Source organism: Medicago truncatula, chromosome 8 (assembly GCF_003473485.1).
Source record: "Medicago truncatula cultivar Jemalong A17 chromosome 8, MtrunA17r5.0-ANR, whole genome shotgun sequence".
In the NCBI taxonomy this organism is placed as follows: Eukaryota; Viridiplantae; Streptophyta; class Magnoliopsida; order Fabales; family Fabaceae; genus Medicago; species Medicago truncatula.
In genome coordinates this window covers 17,574,099-17,601,410 of record NC_053049.1, presented here as the reverse complement: position 1 = coordinate 17,601,410, position 27,312 = coordinate 17,574,099, and the positions used below count along the sequence as shown (strand labels likewise).

Here is a 27,312-nt window from a genome sequence, read left to right as displayed (position 1 = left end):
GGTGATCCTTTGCTGCATTGAATTAGGCAAATCTTAGCATTCAATGGTTATGATAAAAGAATTAGAAAAAAGTAACATATTAAACCAATTAGATATGATAATCAAATGACAAATTGTTTGGGAGAATTTGAACTTGATTCTTAAATGAAACAATTTTTTGTGACCCTATATTTTTTTCTCACTCACTTCACCGAGACCGATTTTCTGCTTAGGTTTCTTCTTCTTCTTCGTGATTTTCAGCTCCAATCTCCATGGCTGCTGCTTCAAAGAAGAAGGTAAGTACTTCTGTTTCTCACATTCACGATGACATTGCTTTCTCCATTCTCTCTAAATTGCCTATTAAATCTCTCAAACGTTTTACCTGTGCTAAAAAATCATGGTCACTTTTATTCCAAAACCCTAATTTCATGAACATGTTCCGCACCAATTTCCTCATTTCCAAACACCATGACGAAGCTGAGATCCGTCTCCTCATATTGGAACGGTCAGGGTTTCACATTCAGCAATCTCTTTCCATTCTTTCTGGTGAAAGGTTTGAAATTAGGGCTAATTTAGATTGCCCACTTCCATTTCAACAAGACGCCAATGCCGATGCTCCTCCTGCTATTTTCATTTTGGGTTCTGCTAGTGTTAATGGCACTCTTTGTCTATATCAAAAGTTAACGACTGTGTTATGGAACCCTACAACCTCAGAATTCAAGATCATTCCTCCTAGCATTCAACCGGTGGAAAACAAGCTTCCTCCTCATGGGTTTGGTTATGACTGTGTTACGAATGATTTTAAGGTGATTCGGAAGCTTAGAGATCCCATAGAATTTGAAGGCAAGTTGTATGAACCTTTTTGGGAGATATATAGTCTCAAAAGTGATTCTTGGAGGAAACTTGATGGATTTGATGATATGCATGTTTCTTACACAGGTAGGTATATGGTGAACTTGAATGGATTTTGCCACTGGTTTACCGAATTACATGATAATGATATAGTGTCATTCAACTTTAGCAAAGAGACATTCATTGCAACTACCTTACCTTCTTCAGATGTAAAATATAGATCATACAACTTTCACTTGGTGGAGTTAAACGACTCTCTTTCTGTCATATTTAATTATGACAGGACGCCTGATTTTCATATATGGGTTTTGGGTGAAGTGGGTATCAAGCAATCATGGACCAAGCTGTTTGTTGTCGGGCCTTATAATTGTTCGATTGTCTGTCCTATCTCAGTAGGGAACAAGAACCGTATATTCTTCAGGGAAGAAGATCTTGAGCTAGGCTGGCTTGATTTAAGTACCCAAAGGGTTGAAAGAATTGAAGTTCAAGGCGATTCATTTTGTACGCACATGGCAATCTATAAGGAGAATCTTCTTCCTTTTCCAAGGAATGAATAATTTCAGCTAGTGATTCATGAACTTTGTTCTTAGATTTAGCATTTTATATGAAGATGAATGTTATGAAGTTATCTAGAAACTGTGACTAATTCCAGAGTTCTATACTCCATAACACTGTCACTTTGTTATTTGACATTTATTTGTATGGAGAAATGAGATATATAATCTACTTGTTCTTGGTAGCAATTAAAACCTAATTGATTGATATAAATTGCCTATTTACTCTACTTTGTTTATGTATTCCCGTGGTTATATTGACATGAAATTGAGGATAAAAGCTTGAGGCCTTGTTGCTTCAATTAGTAATTAGTTTTAAGCCATTCAGGCATGTTGTGCTTAGAGTGTGCCACTTGATCAATGAATGTGAGTTTGGTTGTTAGAAGTCAGTTATAAAATTGTTTTGTTGCTTCAGAATGACGATTTTCCACATCATACACCTTTCGTCAGCACCAAAGGTATGGTATTGTAGCTTTAGAATTGATTAATTTACAATCATCTTTATTATAGATTTTGAGACATGGAATCTCTAAAAGACTCCAATGCTAAATTGTAGTTTTGATTCAACACTAATCGGTAGCATGCGAGTTATAATTTATTGATCTAGATTGCTTTGTTTACTCTGCTCTATTTATGTATTCTCATATTGAAGTTTATGATCATACATGCATCTTACATTGAGATTAAAATGAACAAAATTTATCACAGGTTTTAGTATTTACAATCTGAAGTTAATTTTCTTGCCCAAAAGTGTTATTTTAGAAAGTTGAATTTGTATGATTTTGGGACGTCCAAGAAGTTGTATGCTAGCTAATGAAGTTTTCTGCAAAATTGAGACTAGCTGACTGAAATATTTGAGTTTTATTTTGAGCATCTTTGTTAAAGTATCAAGTTCAATGAATTTCACAAGTCTTGCTCTCCATTCTTTCATTCTTTAGAGAAACAAAGTGAATAATCGTCTTTAAAGACTTGAACTTGCACCCAATGCTTTATTTTGCCGCTGATGTACAATCTTCTGGTTTATAATACTGCCTAATAATAAATATAAATGCAGAAATTGAAATTTCAGAAGGTAGGTATGAATGTACTATAGTTTGGAACAGTGCAAGTTAGGTAACTCTTTAGATATCCTGATTTTGTATACTAGTAACATCTTCCCAAGTTGGGTTTGGTGAATCCAATTTCTGATGTTAATTTTTCTTTGGCTTCGTTCTTTTATCATGTTTTGAGGTTGGTCTTTGTGAGAAAAACCTATTCCAAATACACACTTAGAGATTGAATGTATGAATTGTGAGTATTTATTATCATGAGTTTATCCAATCCTACCATCAAACCATGACCCTAAAACAACAAATGTAGGGGTTTGAATCAGATGGTAACCCTATTTGTAGTCAGAATCCTTCTCCAATAATAGTCGACGTTCTATTTTTTTCTCTAACGAATGATTCATTTGACTAGTATAAAAATAATTGCAAATTTACTGTTTCATGTGGTGAGTTGGAGAAACCTGCATACTCAGCTTAACGTTCATGAATATGAGGGTTTGGAACGACATGGTTGAATACGAAAAATTCCTCACTGCCATATCATTGGTTCATTGATAAGGAAAAGTTAACCTATGTGTATGACTCAAAAAAAAAAATGAATGTCAATTGCAACTGCTTTTGCACATTCTTTTAACGTGACTTGGACAACCTCAATGAGTTTTAGTTGTCCATTTGCTTTGGATTAGATGAACCATTTGAAGTTTGTTGTAGAATATAGGCGTGTTATAGAGCGCTATATCTTTGCGCTGCTCCTCTGTTTGTGTTAGAAACCACAGGATCAGAGATTATGATGAATCTCTTAAGTAAAATAAGCATGAGAGCTTGAAAGAAATAGAAACTCATTAAAGTTCACATTTTTTTTACGGTCAAACACTGCTTATTTTAGATAGCAACAGAATAAGGATACAAATTAGAAGAGTTTAACAAGTTTGGGACATGCCCCAACCAAGTTCTGCAACCTTCATACTTGGCTATGCCAACTAGTCTATGAGCCTCAACATTTTGGCTTCTTTTAACATGAATAACATCAACATTAATAAAACTAGAAAAGAGATCACAACAATCTTGAACAATTAACTCAAAATCACCATTAGCATATAGGGGTAATAAACCTTAGACCTGTTTGATACATGGTATAAGACAGGGCTTACTGTAGAATACTTTCTTGGGGTTTTACGATGTTATGAATGTCTGTAAAAAAAATATAGAAGTTTAAGCATAATTAAACAAATTTTAATTTAACAGGGACTAAAAACACTAACGAAAAAATTTGTAGGGACTAAAAGGTGTGATTTGTTTTTATAGAAACTAAAAACTAAACTGCAGATATTTATAGGAACCAAAAACTTAATTAAGCCTATAATAAACTATTTCAATCTTAGTCGATTGCAAAAGCTTGTTTATTAATGACCAAAACTTGAGTTCTGGTACAAGAATCTAAAAAAGTGTGTAGCTACATGGATTCAAATTATGATAATTAGTGGACCTAGAATCTGTCTACCAGATGTCACTGGTTGTAATTTTTTAGAGTTACTACTTATGTACTAAACCCCAAGAAAGTATTACTCAATTTCATGTCACCCAATATATTCCAAGCATGTAGTCACCATTGTACACATAAAACTCATTAATTATCCATAAACAAGAAGTGCCAAAATTATTTCTACATTTCTAAAATTCTATTGAATTCTGGTCAGATGAGATCGGGCCTACAACAAAAGAAAAGCTTCCTTTCAGCAAAACCTCAAGACTAATCTAATTCCAACCACGCCATTGCACCATAAAAGGATCATTGAGCCCTGGAATAAACAAGGAAATGTGAGATATTAACATCAAAATTCAAACTACTTTATTCAAAAACAAATTTAAAAGCATTTGTTTTACTTTTTTGAAGGGGAAGAAGAGGCAGACACATTCAGTTTCAAAGAGTAACAAACAACCCCTGATTCAATCATTTATAGGTGGATAATCACTCATAATTCTCCTAACATACAACATCAAACTAACTCATAACAATTGAGTTAAAAGGAGTGAAGCAGTAGTTAGCGTGCACCCAAAATTTCACTGCGTTCTTTACACTAGTGTCTCGTGCATTTATTAAATTAAGAATGTAATGTCAAGATTTTAACTCAGTTCCGATCCCTAGATATCTCAGCTTCTTTCAAGGCATCACAGCTCGCATTAAATGGAACTCTCAATTGTTGTACTGAATTGATGTCATTCTTATTTTTACTTGCTTCATGATGATCTCCGATCATCCTCAACCTTTCTACGCTCTCTCTATCAAACTATTTAAAGCATAGCATGTTAAGAGATATGGCCCAATATACCTACCTATACCATCATTAACTAACTGAATATTGTCATATGCAAAGTAAACTAAACCATTATTATTTGGATAGATCGTAAGCACCTTACTTGTCATGAGACATTTTATATTCTTTCCACATGTAAGTTGGACACATTCAGAATCTAGAAAGTTTCTGAACTCTGAATAAGAAAATGGCAACTTGTAGAAGAAAATTTTCTTTTAAATATATGATAATTACTTACTATCAGGGATCAACCTGCATGATATTGCTCTAGCTGAATTAAAATACTTGTAGAGGAATTTAAAATACCTTGTGAAAATATCAAGATGCATTCAATAGTTACCATAAACACTAGATTTAATATGCCCAATGAATTATTAGCATATAGTTTTGAATTGCAATCCACAGCTCCAATTGTGACCGCAACAAGGGTTTTAGGGACTCAACAACAGAAATTGCAACTGTATTGGTCATATTTGTTTGCAAATAGACCGCATGACCACAATTTGAGTGGTTTCTTTAATTGTTAATAATTCGTTCAATTAATTGATGTCTTAGATTACTAGTCTTATTCCACTAATTCAATTAAGCTTAACTACGAACAGAATGCTCCAAACAGGATGAGGGCACTAACAAGCCACACTCCCGGAAGAATACAGGTAGGAATACAATTTCACAAGCATAATTGATCATGCAAATCTTAAACTACCAGGTCACGCATGAAAAATGAACTCTAACTGAAGTTCTCAAAATGAATGGAAACGAAAATGAAAATAAAAAGAGATCTACAACATGGTGTTTTTTTTTTTCCTGCTTATAGAGTGCTAAATCCATTGCATTTACCCACAACTTCAGAACCCGCTACTTAACCGGAATTGGAATAACAATGACAATTTCTAATACATTTGAAATTAATGCAAATTATTAAACCATTAAATATCCATCTATATCCAATTGTAACCATAAATAAAGAGAATAAACACTCATGCAGATTGTAATGTAGCAATAAACCCGAGTTATAAAAAAGGTTTGCAGCCACAATATGAACAGTAACCTTAAGGTTTTTGTTGATATATGTGCAATGTGACTGCAATCCACAACTATTGCCACAATTCAAAACCTAGCAATGAAAAATCAAACACCAAAAATTGAATATTGAGAAAAAAGATCACTTACCAACAACAATCAACGACCAGTTGGAGTATTAAGAGACATGATCATGTTATTTCCACCAGGAAGATAAGTAACATTAGGCGATTTCGCTAACGTCCTTGCAATTTCCCTAGCAGCCTCAATCATCCTAAGTTCAATCAACCCCTTCCCAAAAGCAGCAGTAGCATCAGAAATCAACTTAGCAGCCTCACTCTCACCTTCAGCCCGAATAATCGCAGCCCGACGCTCTTGCTCTGCCTTCATCACAACAAATTTCGACCTCTCTGCTTCCTGTTGAGCCACCTGCTTCTGCTCCACAGCACGCGAAAATTCAGTACCATAAGACAAATGTGTGATCGCCACATCATCAAGAACGATGTTAAAATCCTTAGCACGCCGGACAAGGCTCTCCCGGACAAGTGCAGACACCTGTGGACGCTCTGTAAGGAGCTGATCAGCATTGAATTGCGCCACAACAGCTTTCAAAACTTCGTTACCTATCAAAGATGTAAAAGTTAGTTATATAATCGTTATATTATCAAGGAGTTAGTTTTTTAGCTTTCAAAACTTCATTACCCATCAAAGATGTAAAAGTTAGTTACATATTCGCTGCATTATCAAGGAGTTAGTTTTTTTAAATTGGCTATATAAGCCTCAATGTACTCATTCTATCAAGAGATTAATTTTCATCGACAGTGTAATCAAAACACAACAAATAAATTAATTTTTAATTTTCATTGACTGACAGTGTAAAACTTACTTTTCCAACCAAGTCACGCCAAATAGATTAATTTTCATGCAGCGTATAAAACTTTTTGCCAATCAACTCATGCCAAATAGATTATTTTTCATGCACTGATGGTGTCACTCTATTTTACCAACCTAACCACGCCAAATAAATTAATTTTCATGCACCGACAGTGCAAAACTACATTTTTACATGTGTCTCAAGTCAAATTACACCAAGAAATATATAGATTGGCTTATTTAAGCTTATCTACTAGTATAAGTTTTGTGAGACTGTTTGGGAGAGCTTGTGAAATCAGCTTATAACAATTTTCACAAGCTTTTTTCAGCTTATTTTCATAAGTTCTCCAATATAGTTTATAAAACCAGCTTATAGGATATACAAAAGCAATTTAACTTCATTTGATATAAAATTTGCTAAAGTAATCTTATGCATAAATGCTGTAAGCTGCAAATAAGTTGTTTATCCAAACAGGCCCTAAATACTTCTATCAATAATCAATATACATTTTATATAATTTTCAAGTTCTGTAAAGAATTATAACATTACCGATTGAAGGAAGAACTTTTTCGTCGTATTCGAGACCGAGATTCTGAACAATGGTAGGTAAATTCTCAGTATCAGGACGAGAAAGAACACGGAGAGTTAGGTTAACCATTTGAAGATCTTTGGTGCCAGAGATTGAAGAGAATGTGTGGGGACGAGTTTTGATATCGAAGATGTAAGGCTTTTGAACCCATGGGATGAGGAAATGGGTTCCTTCACCGATTGATTGGTCGAGGATTCCGCGAAAACGGTCGAAGAGGACGGCGCGTTGGCCACCATCGACGGTGTAGAGGGAGGTGTTGACAACGGTTGCGGCGGTGCCGAGGCCGAAAGCGGCACGGGCGAGGTTGGTTAGGAAGGAGACTGCGGCTTGGTTGCTTCCCATTTTTTTGGAGAAGAGTTTGTTAGGGTTTAAGAGAAATGAAGTGTGGGGTTTATGTTCATTTATTTATTTATATGAAAAATAGATTGCTTGGTTAGGAAGTGTGGGGTTTGTAACTTATTGAATTATCAATGAATGAATGAAAGGAAGTTTCTTTCATGTGTCCAATTATTTTGTAGTGTTCAACATCAAATTTGTGTGAATTAATTTGGTTTCATAGCAAGCTTGATTGTTACTAAATTACTAAAAGCCAATAAATAATGCGAACTTATCACATAAGCTCGATATATAATAAATTGTCTTAGTGATTGTCAATTAGAAATCCATATGGCAATTACTAAAAGCCAAAATGTACCAAAATTAACATAAACAAGAAAATATCCATGGCATAAAATAGCAACATAGTGTCATCTAAATACACCAAAATGAATCGATTGTTCATCATGACATCTTCTTATCCTTAGGTTCAGCAATTCATTACCACTGTCAATATGCTGCAAATAACAACATCAAATCATTTTGGTTCTGATTACCCTAAATGTAGTAATATATAAAATAGGTTAAGTTATCACTACCTTCTTGTTATTGTTATCAATGTTATCAACAGCCTAGGCAGAATACATTGGTTGTGTGGTGTTTCCCTTTGTCTAGCATTAAATGATAATGAGACATATAAAACAATGAGATTGTTCACAGTTTAGCTAGGAAGCTTACAATGTTGAAAGTTTAAGAGGAACTATCCGATTGAACACCATTCTTAGTTAGACCTTATTGATCATCAATGGTCAATGGTTGTTCAACATCACTTTCAGGGCCCTTAATGTCGACGCCTTTTAATTTTCTCATTCTATCAATTCTCCTGACAAACTTTCGTTGAGTTGTATTTTTCTAAAAAAACACGTATTGAACGATATCAAAACATACATAATTATGGGCAATCTATTTCTGCAGAACTTAAATGGTTTAAGACTATTATGTGTTGCTTTTGCTTGGACATGATTAGAAACAACAATTGGAGCATGATTAGCCGTGGTTGAATTCATTGTCGAATTAACATTGGGTTGGGATTGAGTTGCCTTAAAGGCTGATACAAGGTCTGCAACAAGAAAATTTTGGTTGTAATTGTGGTCCAACATTAATGTCATCTGCAACAGAAGATGGACCAACATCACCACCAGCCTTATCATAGTTCATATTGGCCTTCAACTTTTGAGATGGTTCTTTGGATTGGTCATTATAGGAAGAGGTTCTACAACAAAACCAAACCCACCATCTGAACCCAGAACTCTCTCTTCCAACAACTTAATCATCACTGCTGTCTATATCAGTACTAGAACCGTCATCACATATACCTTCAACTCCACAATCATCACATAATACGAGTTAATGGTGATTGGTATTTCATGTGGAAAATGCTTAGATTGTCCCCCAACTAGACTCAAGCTTGCAACAAAAAATGTATTGTTTTATGAAAAATTGTATTCCTAGTGGTAATTATGGTGAAAATGCTTGGTACTTTTTTGTTACTTGTCCAATTGCTATAGATACTTAGAAAGCTCTTCTTGGTTGATGGGAGTTAACTAAGCCTCATATTTTACACCTCTTATAATTGATTTATTCTTCATCATTGACGGATCCAGAAATTTGTAAAACTAAATATTATATAATATTACATTCATTTGTAAAAGCATAACTATACATCATAACTTATATAAATGTTTGTGTTATAGTTGATGTCAAATTGCATTATTGATGATTTCTCTAAGGGTCTTGCTAACTAATGCCCTCAGGGCAATGATTAAGAAATCCATAAATAGAAAATTTGTCTTGAAAATATAAGTTTTGACTACTGATTAAGTAATAATTACACTACTTTTAATAAAAAGTTACTTGTTTTGGTTGCTTAACCAATGCTCCTTTCTTTAATGGAATGAGATGAGTTTGGTTTGGTAAAAAAATGAAATGGAAAAAACATAGTAGCAGATAAACGTGGGAAGCAAAGTATTGTATGGATCATGTTAGGTTACCCCACATAGTATTTTATATGCTCCCCACATGTCCCCCAATTTGTTTGGAGAAATCACGGTTAATTGGTTCTTCATCAAGGTGACAACCACGTTCTAAAAGCAAATATAGATTTGACTAAAGTTTTAGTAGCAACTGTTATTGTGGTCTTTAAGAAATAAACAACCAAAAGTCTTAAACTAATTTATATTGATTGTTTAGCTTGATAGTGATGTACCAGCAGTAAATTATCATAACCTCCAACACCTACCTTCCCAACTACCACTTCCCATCTGCATCAACTTATCAATTAAAAATGATAATGGTAGTTGTTAATGTAATTATTGTTTGATAAACTTGCAAAATCAGAATCATCTGAATTCAGAGAATAATAATAGGTTGGTTACTTAGACTATAAGGTCCATAACTGAAAACTAATATTTTTATTAAATAAATCAACAAAGAACACCTTAGACTATTGTGTAGAACACGAACACTGACACACCGACACAGATAATAAGTTGAGAAAATGATACAATTAAGTGTAACCAGAGGTGTCATGTTGGTACAGTATCAGACACCGACACGTGTCCGTGCTTCACTGTCTCTGACTGATAGTGTGCATTTTTTTTCTAGGTGAGATTTTGAAATCTACCATAGTTTGAGTTTGAGACACATCACACATGTATAGTGTGCATATGACTTATATGAGCCATGTTCAAAGACCAAATGATCCCATTACCTGGTTTACACTATTATTGAGATTCCTTTGTACCTTTACAGGTTCAAATCTAAAGCAATAACATGGAATTTGATGGGGACACTAATGATAAACAAACAATTTTCTGTCACAGATTCTCTGTCTTTCCACAACAGAAAAACTCAGACTAACTACAAATTATTTGGCAGCACATTCTTGAAAGTACAAGGATCTGTCATATTCTTTCATAAAAACTGTGCAATTAAGCAATATACGGCGAGAGTAGTATTAAGACGAGTGACGTAGCAAAAATTTATTTGCAACTGTTAAAATTAAAGTCAATAATTTGAGAGCCAAAATTTTACATCTAGAAATAGGAAGCATTAGTTTCATGCTATAATTCCTCAATTGATTTTAATACTTAACATCAACATCAACTGTTCAGAAGTCTGTGTTTTGTAGGAATTGAATTGGTACCTCGATGTTTACAACACTAACACACAATGCCGCGTACCAATCATTTGCGCTATATCCCGAAGATTCTGAAGTCTTTGTTCGATATCCAATTTCACATTTTGTAAGCAATACAGTTACATTTTTCTCTTCAATTTCTCATGTACAAATGTGAATTGTCTTTAACCACATTGTTCAAGTTGAATTTGAACAAAAATGTGAATTATCAATGCTTCCATTTCCCATAAGACTTCTAATGTATAATTTCTTCAAGCTTCCTAATAACTTGCTTTATGTTAGGTCTAATTGATGGTGAAGGTGAACAACAAGCCATAGCAAGTTGAAAAAATTTGAGAACACATTCTTCTGTAACTTGAATTTCATCGTCTATGCTGTTTCTGAGAAGAATAGCAGGATGATATAAATCAGAAATTCTATGTCCAAGAACAGCATTTCTCATGAAATTCGGCAAATAGAAATCTTCATCGGGAGTTGGATGTTCGTTGATAGGTTCCTTTCCTGAAAGCAATTCAAGCAAGATTACACCAAGACTATATATATCGGTTTCTTCGCTAGCATCCTTCATTTTGATTAGTTCAGGTGGTTTATAGCCTTGAGCAGATGAACTTTCAAGCATTTCTTGGCCAGCAGTTGGATTCAACAGAAGATGGAGTCCTGAATCTGAGATGTGTGGATGATAGGAGCTGTCCAAAAGGATGTTTTTTGACTTTAGGTTTCCATGGATAATTGGCTTTTCATGTGATGTGTGAAGATGTTCTAATCCTTTTGCTATACCAGTTGATATTGTACATATGTTTGACCATTTGTAACTCTCTCCATTTCCATCTGATAAGTAGTAAACATATATCTTTGATCAATAATTGTAAGATAAACTAAGATTCAAAAGAGTAAATATCCAAATTGGTCCTTGAAATTTTAAGACTTATCTATCCTCACATTACTGATATTGTAAGAATTTAATCTAATTTGTCCCTCTATTAGTATTTGCAAGGACTCGAACAACATTAAGTTGATATTATTAGGGATAAATTTGAAACTAAATAAATGATTTCAAGTGGACTGTGAGATTGGATTTCTCATCTTTGTGCCGGATACCAAATTTTAAAAAAAAAAAAATGAATCATTTCAGGGATGCATTTTGATAACAGATCAAGGGAAGAAATTGATTAACATTATGCAATTTCAATGTTATTTTAGATTTTTTTTTTTAAAACTCGGTATTCGATCCAAGAACCGACTAATCTGAGAGGACCAATCCCACCGCCCACTTGCGGGGGCCCCGTTTAAAGCCAGAGCAAAGCTCTTTATGGATTCGCCCACCGAAATTGGCACCAGAGAGAATCGAATCTAAGACCTTGAAAGGAGCACACTTCAAGATCCCAAGTCAACCAATGAGCCAATCCCAAATGGGTATTTTAGAATATTAATAATGTGGAGGGCTAAGTTGATACAAAACTACAATTTCAAGTACAAACTTAGGTATTACTCAAAATTCAACATAAAAGACACTGTGTTAGGTAGAAAGTGTATATGAGTATTGATTATGTTTCAAATAGATAGGTTGCAAATTTAATTCCTAGCTATTTGTTCACTTGCCAAATTTAATGGAGACTTTAATATTTTTACTAGTCCAATTTAAGACCTAATAACAGATGATGAAAAGTCTTGTCATAAACCAAAACATGAGGTGATTAAAATTGAGTAGTAATAATGTTAGCCTTGAAAATGGACAAAGAAAAGGAAGAAAGGAAGGAAGAAAGAGTACATATGTATTCAGCTTTCAACCACTAGAAAAGAAAAAGTCCATTTTATAAAAGTTCAATTCAAATAAATATTAAACATTGGAAAGCCAAAAACTATATTTGTACATAGAAAAACTCTGACCATTTTAACATTAATTTCTAAAATAATAAAAAAATATTGATCCATATATATATATACCATAATACCAACACACATTCTCTCTGCTTGTGTGCCTAAATATCAATAATTTTTGTCTTAACTAATATAGATCAACATTTAACACAAGCTAATGACTCTTCATAAATGTTTCTTCTCAAGATTATCAAAATGAACACAACACAAAATGAACTCCATTTCACAAAGAAAGAAAACACAAAAAATTGAATAAAAAAAGAACAATTACCTCTTATGAATTGAGTAAGATTCCCATGTCTATAAAATGGATGAACAAGAAGCTTCTCACCTCTAGGTCCAGTATAAAATCCCAAAAGAGGAACCAAATTAGGATGCTTTAATCTTCCAAGAAACAGAATCATTTCATCCAATTCTTCACCTCTTGTAGTACAAACAGGTCTCAAAAACCTTAACAACCTCACTTTATTACTCCTTTGTAACAAAGCCTTATAAAGTGTTCCATAATTTGATTTTCCAATCACTTCACCTGGTGCATCCAATATATCACATATTGTCAAATCCTCTCCACCTTCAAATATGATCAAATCCTCCTTCACCTCTTCTTGCTTTTCTTCCAAGCTTTCTATGTCTTTAGTATCATTTGTTGATGATCTTTTTATGTAACAAAAGCCATAAACTGCAACAATAATCACTAGCAAAGTAGCTGAAATTAGTCCTAGAACTAATATCAGCATGAGGGTAATTTTCTTTATCTTAAAAAAACTAATATTTTTTATTTTGAGTAGCAAAATGGACTCAAAGAGTGTAGATAAAATGAGAATTTGAGATAATGGGGTTGTAAGATAGTGAAAATTAGGATCTTGGTCTCATGAAAAATATTGAAAGAGGCTAACTTTCTTGGTATAGGACAAGGAGGAACATGTTGAAGGGAACTTTGTGGTGTGTAATTGAAGGGGGTGGGAATATAGATTGTGAGGTGTTAAAAGTTATTGAATTATTGGAGACATAAGAAAGGAATAGATGCAAAAGAAGAGGAGTTGGCAAATACACACGTTGGAATGTTAATGCAATGTGACATAGATAGATCTAAGACATGTGATGTTTTTTATCTATACTTGACTCTAGTGTCTGTGGTAATGTTTGTGAAAGTACTCATTTGCCACCTATATATGTTTTTTTTCTCTCTTTCCCTTTCATGTGTGTGAGAGAGATTTGGAATTTTGTGAGAAATACTAAATTGAAGTTAGATGCTTGTTTAAGGAGAATGAATGAATGATGGAGTGAATTGCGGTAATGTACAAAGAGATAATGTTGTGTGGAGAATGTATTTTTTTAAACTATATTGAGAAAATATGTATTTTTTTTCTATAGAAAAATTAGTTTAAAGATTATTTATGATCATTTGATCTGGCCATTTAAATGTTGTGTTCTCCTCTTATTTATTTTTTTTAAAAAAAAATTGGGTTTAGGAATTTCTAAAATATAATATAGTAAATTAGTAGAGATTTGATAGCACAATTGGTTTAGATAATTCCGTTCAAACCTTGACAAAAAAAATATATAATAATATAATTTAAATAAAAAGGAAAGAAACAATTTAGACGGGTAATTTAGGACAAAAAATTGACACTAAACCATCTTTAACCGATTGCGGAAGAAGATGAAAAAGAGGAAAAGAGAAAATTGGAGTAGCGGCGAAGTTAATATGTGTGGTAGTAAATCTTGCTATGGTTAAACTACTCGGATCATATTCGAGCTTAAGAAAAAATTACATTAGCCTCCCTTCTTTGAGTTGTATTAAAAAAAGAGGAAAGATATTTGTACAACTGACAACTTTTATGACAATTTTTCACATTATGTTTTTACTTTATTTCTGTATTGATTTTGATTTCGTGTCAATACCTACCTTTTCTTTGTAAATTTATGACCACATACATCATTAAATGAATGAACCTAAAAAGTGAATTTTGCTTATATTTTAAAACGGAGGGAATATCAACTAAGTGGTTGTTCAAATAATGTTTTTTTGAATAAAAACATTTTTAATTTTTCAAACTCACAACAGAAATTGATGCGCATCAATGTAATAGTTGTCAGCTTCTATCTTATTTAAGAATTTGGACGAATTCATACTACTGGCCAAATAATTGTGTTGAATTTGGTGACCCAATTAATGTTTTAATAGCTCCGTGGAGACCAATATCACTTCTTCTACTGCACAATTAATGTATGTTTTGTTTAGTGTGAAAGGGGTGGAATGTGTGTTACCTCCTACACAACTTAAGGGAGGTTTGTGTTCATTCAAAAAATTGAGGAGATGTGAGACATTTCAAGAAATCTTGAGAGTTGTTAGTATAATTTGCCCTTAATATAATGTTTGTTTTGACTTAAATGAAACAAACCCTGAAATAGAAAATCAATCAAAACTAAGAATTACTGCACAATTAGAGAGATACTGTTAGAGCATGTAAAACCAAAAGTTTATAGGAAAACTAAAAAACTAAAAAAAACTATACTTATTCAAGACAAACCACATTGGTTGTCATGTTTTCTAATACCTCACTTCACAACATTAGGGTAACTAAACTTATAACAACAACAACCAAGTTTTATCCCACTAAGTCGGGTTGACTACATTGATCAAATACACCATAGTATTCTATCATAAATCATATTTGGATCCAACTCATTGACTTTTAAATCTTTTCTAATGGTTTCTCTAATAGTTTTTCTAGGTCTCCCTCTACCTCTTTAACCCGACTCTCCTCCATTTGATCTACTATTCTTACGACGGCATCTACGGGTCTTCTCTCTACATGTTCAAACCATCTAAGCCTATTTTCTACCAACTTTTCTACTATAGGTGCTACCCCCACTCTCTCTAATGGTGTCATTTCTAATCCTATCATGTCTCGTCTTGTCACTCATCCAGCGCAACATGCTCATCTCCGCTACACTTACTTGATTCTCATGTTGGCTCTTAACCGCCCAACACTCCGTACCATACAACATTGTTGGTCTGACTGTTGTCCGATAGAACTTTCCTTTCAACTAAGTGGTACTTTCTTATCACATAAAACACCTGAGGTTTTTCTCCATTTCAACCATTCAGCTTGAATTCGATGAGTTACATCTGCTTCTATTTCTCCATCATTTTGTATTATGGACAAAATATTTAAACCATATAACTTAGGATATGGTATGATCTCAAACTTTTACCTTTAAGATAGACATACTTCTCCTTTGAAATAAAAATACCTCCCTTCATAATCCGACTTGCAAGAGGTTCTCTTGATTAAAGTGTATTTGATTTCTTCGTACATTTTTTTTTGGTAGATATCTTCGTGGATTTATAAATAATGCACATTGTTCATGTTAAATATGACATAAGATATGTCATTTTTTTAAAACAGAAAAAATGAGGTTAGTATCCCGAAAAAGAAAACAAAGGAAAAAGGGTCATGGAACCTAGTCAAGATTGGAAGCAGATCTGAATCATAAGTGTGCAAAAGAAACTTCCACTTCAATAGTTGAAAATGACTGAAGCAACTTTTTCCCATTAGAGACAAGTTCATATGGGGACCAATTTGTTTTAGCAAATGTGGCATAGATTAAAAAATGTAGCTATTTTTAAAAATAAAATAAATTATGACTTACTTTTTAAAATTACCATTCACTACCTCCATTTTGTAAAAAAAATTTAAGAAAATGAGGACTACAAGAATTGTACAAAGAAGGTAAACCACCATTTTGGTTTATAGAAGTATAACTCATCGACTCATCGATCAACTGAATGTATAAAAATTATAAATACTGAATTACATTCACAAATGTATCTTTTATTAGATTTTGATCTTCAAATATGTGTTCAGGTAGTCAATTTAGTCATAAAACATGTTTTTTCGTTGATCAATTTAGTCTATAAAATCACTAACAAGATAAACGCTAAAGTTGTTTCTAATTTTAATATATTTAAGGATTATAGACGGTGACAACGCTTCAAAAATTCTTAAACCGAAATGATTGTCTGCCCTAAAAAGAAAGAGTAATAAATATATTTTTTTGGTCAAGTAATCTAGCGGCTAGAATTCACCTTTTTTAAGGAGAATAAGTGGGGTGTACATGGTTCGAACCCCAACCCCTGCAATATAACAATGTATATCCCTGTCAATTGAACTATGCTCACGGGGACGAGTAATAAATATTTTATTGATCGTAAAACTATATATATGAGATAATATTTACCAAAATAACTTATAGGATGGAGTGTATGTATAGTCTTATTATTGATAGTGTAGTGTGGTCCTCTTCCATAATGGGAGTATGCAGCTGATGGAACAAGTACTGCATTACATTAATTATACAATGAAGAGAGGTAGACATTGGGCAGCTGAAAACACAATCTTTATTAAAGGATGGAAAGGGATAGTGATGGATGATCTTTAAGACTTTAAGTAAAGATAAAATAAAAGAAAGTAGAATCTAGCTAGCTACATGCATAGAAGCTGCTGACTGGCCAAATCAATCATATGTTATGGCTTATGAATAACTTATCTAGGCATGGATCTTGAAATATAAGTACTTAACTTGGTGTTTAACAGAACTTATAAAACAATTTAAATGTATATTTGGTTCTTTGTTGATAAGAATTGATTTAGAGTGAATTGATGATGTAAAATCGACTCTAACTAAAAGTGAATTGAAGGTAAAATGATTTGTGTTGGAATATATTTATGTAAAAGTGAGTTGAACTATAACTTTAAACGTAAAAATCAATTTTGTAATAAAAAATTACATAGTTTGATTTCAAATAAAATCATTTATATTAGAAAGAAACCGGTCATAATCAATTATACACATTCAAAAACAATTTTAAGCCCTCTAAAATGGAACTATAACATACTCTAAGTTATATTCATGAGTTATTTTCAACTAATTTTGACAAGTAATCTAAGATGATTTATAAGAACAGTTTATAGTTTATGCGAAAATAAATTGACCATTTTTTTTTTTTGAATAAAAATTGACCATATTTTAATTTTAATAAAAGTCGTTTATGTGTAAATGCTTAAATCGTAATCATTTATCATATAAACGGTTATTAATTTCTTTCAAAAGGCATCAGCTCATGGTCATTGATGCTGAGTGGGGAATGCCCCACCTTAAAATCAATTTGTCTTATGTGGTTTAACTGTTCAATTGAAACTTACAATAAAAAAAAAAAACCAGAAGATTAATTTATTTAGTAACTTGGTATTAACAAATACACAAAACTGACATAGCATAGAGCAAAAGGAACGGTTGTGGAATTCAGAAATTCTGAAAATGATTTGCATAATAAGAAATCAATCATGAGAAGAAATAAGGAATTTAAATATTGTGGTGGAGTATTCCATAGTCTATAGGAGCATAAAGGCATACACCTTATGATCATGGACAAAGTTCGTCTCTCACTTTACAACTTTAAAATAATTGAAACAGATATATCAAGATCATGTAACCAAGATCCAATGCCTCAACTATGTATACATCTAGACTACATTTGAGTGTAGTGGAGTATACATGTGCGTTTCACCGCCTAAATACAATAGAATCATAAAATTCATCAAGTTCGTCTCATGGTATCATTTTGAAACAACCAATTCACTTTCTAAACAAAACCAAGTTAGATCCATCACAATCTAGGTTAAATACTCTTAAACACCTTAATTGAACTCCTTAATACTCAAGTTTTGAAGTTTGAAAATAAGTGTTTGAAATTAAAAAGATTGAATTAAGAAGATTTTGTACTCGAAAATATATGACTGAATTATCCCAATGGAAAGTATACAAGTTTCCTCAGTCCATATGATTTCGGATTACGGTTCCATCGGTCGCAGTGGAAAGAAATTTAGGGTTTCCGGCGGCGACGGAAACCCCTAAATGCGAGAAAGTAGTGATCGGTCGAGTGTTGAAGGTGAGAAAAAACACAAGAAGGGGGGTTGAATTGTGTTGGCTTTTTCTTCTTTTTCTCCTTAGCTGAAAACATTGATCAGAAGCAGATAGAGTTCTACTTCTGAAGTGATGATCAGGACTAGATGCAGCGGATAAAAACAGAGAGAGAGAGAGAGAGAGAGAGAGAGAGAGAGAGAGAAGAAAGACACAAAGCAATTATACAAGTTCCTTCCACAAACCGGAAGTCAGTCATGTCCCCCTTGCACTTCCAAGGAGAGTTCACTATGTAATATCTGATTACAATTGCTCACTGCTAAAACCATCAAGAGACTTCAAATGTTCAAGCACAACTACAAGAGACTTCCTATGCTCCTGAACACAATCAAGAGACTTCTAATGCTCAAGCACAACTGCAAGAGACTTCTTAATTCAAACAAAATTACTAGAAAAATGTTTGAGGTTGAACACTTGATATACAATCAGTGGTGTTCATAATAGAAATTAGATACAAACTCTTAAGACTCTAGAATTTCTAAGATATGAACTTTGATAAGAAATTCTAAGTGAACTTTTGAATGCAGAATAATTTCAGCAGAGTTTTGGCACTTGTAATCCTTGGTATTGTTCTACACAAAACTCTAAGTCTTCACTCCTTTATATAGAGGTGTGAAAGAGACGTTGTGAATTGCCAGCACATCAAAATAGAGTCGTTTGAAGCTTTGATCAATCATCAATGATCTTTTGTCTGATATGGTTATTGTCCTATGAAGGATCAATTTCAAATTCATTCCCATTGTGAAGGAACATCGTTGCAGGCAGAGCTGTTTTTCTTGTCTTGTAGCAGAGACAGAAACAGAGTAGTTGAGGTAGTGGTACACTTCGTACAATTGTACTTTGTTAATGCTCTTTGAAGAACAAGCATCCAATGCCTTTAAATCCTTTCAAAATAGCAGTTGCTTCACTCTTCTAGTCTTCTGCAATGCTTAGACGAGATTAAATCCATTGAACAGCCTTTGAAACTTTAAGTCTTGCATCTCCTGATGAACTAGAGCTTCTGGTGATCTTTAGCTTCTGATGAGATGCTTCTGATGGCGTCATCACTTCAGGAGCACTTTGTCTTCAGGAGCAGTTCTCTTCAAACGCTTTAAGCTTCCTTTTTGTTGATTCATTTGCTCTCTTTTGTTCTTCCAGAACCTATTGATGATCTCAAATTTTTGTCTATGGTCCTGTACACTTGAACAAATATTAGCATATCCAATTGAAAAATTTTAATACCTTGTTATCATCAAAACTCTCAAAGGGTAATGTCAAATACATTTTGTTCCAACAAGTGTGTCCGGCCGAAATGTGGTGGGTGATGGTATGGACTGGTTCTTGGAAGGCTTTTGTGTTGCGGCGGTGATTGATCAAAAAACTAAAAACGTGGCGTGTAACGCCATATTTCTATTAAAGCGATAAAACACGCGAACAATACAAGTATTCAAGAAATAGACGTGTCTTCACATAATTCGAAACAACACCCATATATAAAAATTATCAACATTCGCAACGGATATAAATCATACATCTACAAGTATACATTTAGTAAACTCCAAATATAACAATACATGAAATCTCTAGATCCCGACAAATGGGTAAAATCTCAACAACACAACCAATTAAAGATAACAACTGACATCCTAGATCAGAGCCTAATCTAAGACATCGAAACGGATAAAGAGGGGAAGCTCCCGCTATCCTTAAGCACACATCAAGCAAGCAACAAAACTAAACCTGCATGTCGTCTAACCATTCATACAAATAGGTAGGCGGTCCACCACAGACCACTGGGGGTTAGCTTCACATCAATCATAATCAAGAATAAGCAAACATAAGCATTCAAGGATTCTTCCATAACACATACATACTCAACATTCCTAGAATACTATCATCACATATATATTACCCCAGTTCAACATTAATCATATTATCATACTTCTATCATAACACTTCAAGCATATTCCTACCTTAAATCATCATCAAGATTCATCACTTAATAAATCAATCAATATAAGATTTAATCACCTTATTCCTTATTTAGCATAATTAACTCAACACATACAATTCAACATTTCAAGTACAAACAAGAAAATTATCATCACCAAAAGATCACCCAATCACCCACCTAATTTACACTTCATCATTTCACCAAAATAAACATCATCATTTAAAATCACCAAGTGTACAAGTATAACAAAACATCATTAAGTACACAATTCATCAAGTTCACTAATGCACAAAAACATTCATGCACATATTCAACTAGATCACATAATTCACCATTCACAACATCCACCAAACACATAAGCAATTATGTCTTATGACAACTTATGGTATGCACCTAGACACGACTCCTTCATGAACACGGTACCATCAACTAAGACAATGTCGTCAACTCATGATGCAACTAAAATATCATTAACACGGATATAAAATCCATCAACTACGACAATGTCGTCAACTCATGATGCAACAAAACATCATCAACCATGTATGCATGAATATATGACTCAACACCAATACATATATTCAACAACACATTCACCAACATCATTGGATATAGTATCCTATATCACCTTCAATTTTGCATACATGCATTCACCAACAACAATCAACATTTAACATGTTCAACAAACAACAAAACATAAACATGTTTGTCATCAATCATTCATCAAATAATCATCACCAAAAAACAAACATCTTTCATACGTGCAAGCATCACAATTATCATCATCAAATTGCATATAAGAATTCAACAACATAATTCAATGCATGCAATCACTACATCCAAATATTAACATTAAACATGTATAAATTCAACATCAACAATCAACATTTAGCATATTCACATCAATATCAACAACATCACCACAAATCAACAACTTCATACAATTTCTCAAAATTCAAGTAAAGGAGAAAATCTACCATGCTATGATAAACATCATATTCAACACCTAGCAAACATTCACATATCTTCATATAATCATATCAAACTATCCACAAAAGATTTGCCAAGTATTTGATCTTAATTTTCGACAAAGTTCGTCTCTCACTTTACAATTTTAAAATAATTGAAACAAATAAATTAAGACCAAGTAACCAAGATCCAATGCCTCAACTATGTATACACCTAGACCACACATGAGTGTAGTAGAGTATACATGTGCGTTTCACCGGCTAAATACAATAGAATCATAAAATTCACCAAGTTCGTCTCATGGTATCATTTTGAAACAACCAATTCACTTTCAAAACAAAACCAAGTTAAATCCATCACAACATAGGTTAAATACTCTAAAACACCTTAATTGAACTCCCTAATACTCAAGTTTTGAAGTTTGGGAACAAACCATAAGTTTTGGATTGACTTAGAAACGGTTAGGCTGAATTTTCGTAAAAATTTACCAAGACCTACTTGGTGTAATTCCATCTTATCTCAAAATCTAAAAATCATTTTTAAGTCAAACTCACCCAACAACATCAAAAACTCAGTAAAAAACTTCAATTATCAAAAGTTCATTTTGGTCATCCACATGAACACAAACTTCACAAATTCAAACAACAACTTCACAAAATGGAATACCAATGGTACCAATCAACAACAACTTCATTTAAACATGAATTCAACCACAAACAACAACATAGCACAATTCATCAATTTAAGCACAATTCACCATATACCAATTTATGCATATCATGAACATGCAATTTCATCAACAACAATTCAATTATCATCAAATTTATATACGCAAACATATCTCTATAACACGAGCACGAATTTCAACGATTAAGTTCACAATAATCACTTATTTCAAATAAGCATTTTTACATAAAATTAGGGAAGAGATTAAACTAAGAGATTATGAATGAAAACTAGCCCCCTTACCTCAACTAGAAATAATCCTAGCAAAAGCTTCAATTAAGCTCATAGAATCTCTATCACCTCTTGATTCTTCAAGCTTTCTCCCTTTTAACACTTTTGTTCCTTCTCTTGAACTTTCTCTCTCTATAGTGTCCACACTAATGGGCTTAACCCTTAAAGTCTGATGGGCTCAACACACTCATTAACAAATTCAAAAAGTTTCTACTCACTTAACGGTAAAAATAACAATTACTCGTCGGCTCTTAATCAATTACCACAACCACGCCAGTAACTTAGTAAAATAATGGTTCTCACTTGAAACACCAAAAATATTTCTCACCACGAATTTACTAATTTACCCTTGCTCACAAAATGACCAAAATATCTTTTTTGCACTGAAACCCGCTAAAATGTATCCAATGATAAATAATATCACACAAGCACATATAAACACAAATAAACATATACTAAAACAATTAAAAATAATCTAACGAAAAATCGGGTTGTTAATAAAAGTGGGAATGGCCGAATGGGCTTATACGTGGGTGAATTTGGAGAAGGTTGGCACTGCTGCTTTGGTTGGAGTGTTTTGCACAGTTTTTTAGGGGGTGAAATTGTGGGAAGAGGATTTAACTTCACTACCTATAAGACAATACTACTACTATAAGTTTAATTGTCGAACCGTAGTATATTTAGGGTCACAAGGTCTTTGATCCATCTTTGTATATTTAAGGTCACAAGGTCTTTGATCCATCTTAATTTGATGTCCTAAAATGACAATTCAATTAGATATGGTGAGCATTAGTTTGAAAATAAGTGTTTGAAATTAAAAAGATTGAATTAAGAAGATCTTGTACTTGAAAATATATGGTTGAATTACGCCAATGGAAAGTATACAAGTTTTCTTTTGGTGCTGACAATTACAGGTTATCAATGGCATGTGCCATATATGAATTAGTAACTTCCATTTATGTACAGCTCAAAGTTTTTTAGAGCAATTATTTGCAAACAAATGAGCATTGCTAAGCAATGAAATACATGGGATTTGGAAGCTTGAAGGATCTAACAGAAACTGAAGAACCTAATAAATCACTCCATTGATCACCAGAATTTCCAAGAATCCTGAATCCCTCTTTCTCCATCTCACTTCTCTTCTCTGATTTGTAAATTACAGCTAGTTTTCCTTTATCATCCGAGGATCTGAACACAATAGCAGAACAGATTCAGAAAAATAAGCAGAAAAGAGGCAGCATCAGGGTATAAAATACAAACTCGATTATTTTAAGTTCACAGACGAGGTAAATTATGCAGGCATTTCCCAACGGTACAATGATCCTAAAATTGTATAAGATCACAGATAAGGAGAAGGCCTTTTTACATTGTAAATAAAGCATAAATATTGAGGAAAAGTGAAACGCAAGAGTGCTAATATAATCAGTGGCTGAACAAGCCACATTAATGAGCAACAGCCGTGATATATGAAATGAATTTTTTCACACACAATGAAGTTTCAGAGATAAACTAATAACATGAAAAAATGGAAGAGAAATAAGAAATTATGGAAACAATCATAGATAAATCTCACAAAAACAATTAATTTCGCGTAGATATAGTCCGTACTAAAAAGCATTAGTAATAGTGGATGTCTAAATATGATAACAAGTTGACAACAAAAAAGAGGTTAGATTCTTAAAACATAAGCCAAAAACTAAGCGGATACAACTGTGTTTGGAAATCTATTGGAGATACTTCAAATGTATCTTTGAAGTCTCTCTAATGAATTTTCAAACATGCGCTGAATCATGATTTTCTAATTATAAGGCATTAGATGTTAAAATAGTGGGTTAATCCAAATCAATGATTAGGAAAGATTATGGATTTAATTAAAATCAGGTCCTAAACCTACTATACACTGTGAATCGTGTCTGGTGTCCATGTCTGTATCCGTGCTTCATATCTCATTTCCTTTCCATTTTTCATTATATTATAGCAACGATATTAAAAGCAACCGTGATTCAGTGAAAACCTCATTCAAAAACTTTGCATGAAGATGGATACAGCATTGGCAGACACAACAAATCACATATATGATAGCAGACAGCATTAGGATTGGCTCAAGAAAATAGACAAATACATGACAAGACCAGCCACATTTATGTTCATTTCTTTTACAATAGATGAATCAGTTCATAACTTAAGCCTAATATCTTTATTTTATACGGAGCACACATGCAATATCCATCTAGAAAACTTAAATCAATGCCGACATTTTTTACATTGTTAAGACTGAAGACAGTGGCTGGTAAACCAAACACATTTCAGGTTGAAGGACGTTCAGCACTACTTCAGTACTTTAATCACAATAGAAACTGGGAGCTATTGTAAGGAAGGAGTATGAAATGGTTTCAATTATTTTAGCACACAAAATTAACTTACTACATAAGACAATTTCCACAAGGTGAGGGTCGACTACATGAAGCAACCAAGGTTGTTAAGTTATGTCACAAGCCTCTTCAATGAGGCCATTTTGATCTAAATCTTTTATTAATGGTTTCACTATGTTGTTCTTGATTCCGTGTCTTAAGTTCAGATCTTTCTTTATCATGGCGAGTATCATCATTGGACTCCGGCCAAAATATCATATTATAGTTTGATATTGTAGAAGCGAAGGGGGGGTCAAAGGATCACTTTCATGATTCCTCCAAAAGTAAAGACTAAATACACGTTTAGGTACTATCCTATTTCTCAAGCTAATTCATCCAAAATGGACTGATGTAAAACTATTTCCCCATGCTAGAGCCACTTGTGATGAGGAGGATTTGAAAATGGGTATCAAAGCCTATGTACTAAAACCATATGTCTAACGTGACAAGTACATGCAGTATCCACCAAGTGCAATGTATCTGGAGAGTCAATGGATCCTTTCCAAGCTCCTCCTAAAAAGGGCCAAAACAGAGTTTACCTTTCTCCAATGTTGTGGGTCATCCAACATTGCTTCTATATCTATATACTATAGTATGTCTTCTCCAAAAATAACACTAAGCATACTAGGACACCAAACAGTTGACAGAAATCATTAAATTTATAGTTGAAAAATCCACCATAAGGGAAATGGTAATATTTGTGTCACTGATTCAGGTTAATCCCTACCGCAACATGCCAACTCTTACACTATATCACAACAAAAAAAATAGATAATAATGGAAGGGACTGGTAAAATTTGCATAAGAACATGATTTTGTTTAAACACAAAATAACAAAATATGTCAAAGAAAAACGCAAAATAACAAAACTCATCTACATCACATAAGCATTACACACATGTATTATATTCAAATATTTGAGCATTTAACATATAGACTTAACAAGCTTTGTAGGAATTACCTTAATATGAGCTGGTGCCAATCCCGAAACCCGGCATTTATCAAATTATCAACAGTAACAGCCCTATGACTTTCACTCCGCCCTGTAAGTAGAATGACCTTATACCCCAGATTCAAAATATCTTCATAAAGCTTTAAACTGGCTTCTATGGCTGGTGCTACCCCCTTCTCCACCCAATCATCAAACTTGGCATGGTCAAACACCTCAAACCTGCAAGCAAATTTAAAAAATTTGATACAGAGAAATAACTTAAGGTAGGTAGAAAACTAAAAACATCCATTTGGCCAAATACTTCAACTATTTGTATTAATATTTTTGAAATCTTAGAATCATAAAAGAAAAGAAAAAAACTTATTCAAAACTAAATTTTCCAAATCTCTCACTAAAAAGCAACATTGGTGTAAGAATTAAGGAAAAATAAGATGCTACAAAATGTGATTAATCCCTAAATTTATTTAATTTGATAAACAACTTTATTCATCCAATCCTTATAATTAGAAAATTAAAATAGCAATTTATGGTTTTTCATCCAAAAATTCACCACCACAGCTGCATTATAATTTTCCCATTTCAAAAATACATCTAAAATTAGATCTCAAAGATAATCATACTTTCATCAAACACAAATAACATAACATTAAAAAAAAAAAAAAAAAAAAAAAAAGTAAAAAAAATTATGAAATGATTAAAATGGATTACCCATAACCATGTGCAGCATAATAAGGCAAATTAGACAACAAAGTCTCATCAATATCAAAAACCCAAGCATCTAATCCATCTTCTTTAAGCTTAACACTTTTCGCAAATTCACCAGCTTCTTTATTCGCTATTTCCAAATCATATACATAACCTTTTCCATTCATATACTCCTTCACATGTTCCGCACATTCTTTCGGCACAGTTTTCCATGGACTCAAATTATTCGCTTCACCCGCGAATCTCCAACTTCTACAGCGTAACGATACTTCTTCTTCTTCGAGTTCAGCGTATTCGAGAATTAAGGGACGAGGAAACGCGTGGTGGTTGGGGGTTTCTTCAGAAAAGGAAAATGAGAGGAAAGAAAATAGAAGGAAGAGTTTGAAAATCGTCATTGTTGTGATGAATGTGGAAAATGGGAGGAAGGAGAATTTAATGGGAGGAAAGAAAGAAGTGAGAAATGCTTTTCGTTGTTGAACAGTAAACTTTGATGAAGGAGAGGGGTGTAAGGCGTAACGTGACGTTAGAGTGAAGCAACGGAGAGAGATAAATAATGTGGACTGTTGGTAACGTGGACTAACGAAGTTTGGAATATTCCGTCTTATGGGGATAGAATCAACGTGGGAGGGTTTGGTCGGTGGGGTTTTCTGAAAAAGGTTTGATGACGTGGACTCAACTGGGACCCACTCTGAGTTTTTTCACCAATAAGGATTTCGTATTTTGGTGTTTAATTTTCACTCGTTAATTAGGGGTTTTTGTTTTTTTTTATT

At 33.2% G+C, this 27,312-nt stretch overlaps 4 protein-coding genes across 4 annotated transcripts; 1 reads left to right on the top strand and 3 right to left on the bottom strand.

Annotated features, from left to right (window-relative positions):
• Window positions 1–1,500, top strand: LOC11426152 (F-box/kelch-repeat protein At3g06240). The gene has a single exon (XM_003628206.4). It carries the CDS (start codon window positions 252–254, stop codon window positions 1,386–1,388), a length of 1,137 nt encoding a protein of 378 aa, XP_003628254.1. The 5' UTR covers window positions 1–251; the 3' UTR covers window positions 1,389–1,500.
• A 2,476-nt stretch (window positions 1,501–3,976) lies between these two features.
• LOC11426151 (prohibitin-3, mitochondrial) lies at window positions 3,977–7,673 on the bottom strand. Its single transcript, XM_003628205.4, has 3 exons — window positions 7,193–7,673; window positions 5,920–6,392; window positions 3,977–4,230 (listed from the first exon to the last, which is right to left on the bottom strand). The coding sequence occupies exons 1-2, from the start codon at window positions 7,572–7,574 to the stop codon at window positions 5,929–5,931; spliced, it is 846 nt and encodes a 281-aa protein (XP_003628253.2). The 5' UTR covers window positions 7,575–7,673; the 3' UTR covers window positions 3,977–4,230; window positions 5,920–5,928.
• Window positions 7,674–10,563: 2,890 nt separating this feature from the next.
• Window positions 10,564–13,736, bottom strand: LOC11415419 (putative kinase-like protein TMKL1). Its single transcript, XM_003628204.4, has 2 exons — window positions 12,896–13,736; window positions 10,564–11,574 (listed from the first exon to the last, which is right to left on the bottom strand). The coding sequence occupies exons 1-2, from the start codon at window positions 13,359–13,361 to the stop codon at window positions 10,982–10,984; spliced, it is 1,059 nt and encodes a 352-aa protein (XP_003628252.2). The 5' UTR covers window positions 13,362–13,736; the 3' UTR covers window positions 10,564–10,981.
• A 9,577-nt stretch (window positions 13,737–23,313) lies between these two features.
• Window positions 23,314–27,110, bottom strand: LOC11411838 (acid phosphatase 1). The gene is made up of 3 exons (XM_003628201.3): window positions 26,546–27,110; window positions 25,847–26,056; window positions 23,314–23,662 (listed from the first exon to the last, which is right to left on the bottom strand). Exons 1-3 carry the CDS (start codon window positions 26,935–26,937, stop codon window positions 23,485–23,487), a joined length of 780 nt encoding a protein of 259 aa, XP_003628249.2. The 5' UTR covers window positions 26,938–27,110; the 3' UTR covers window positions 23,314–23,484.
• Window positions 27,111–27,312: the final 202 nt, after the last annotated feature.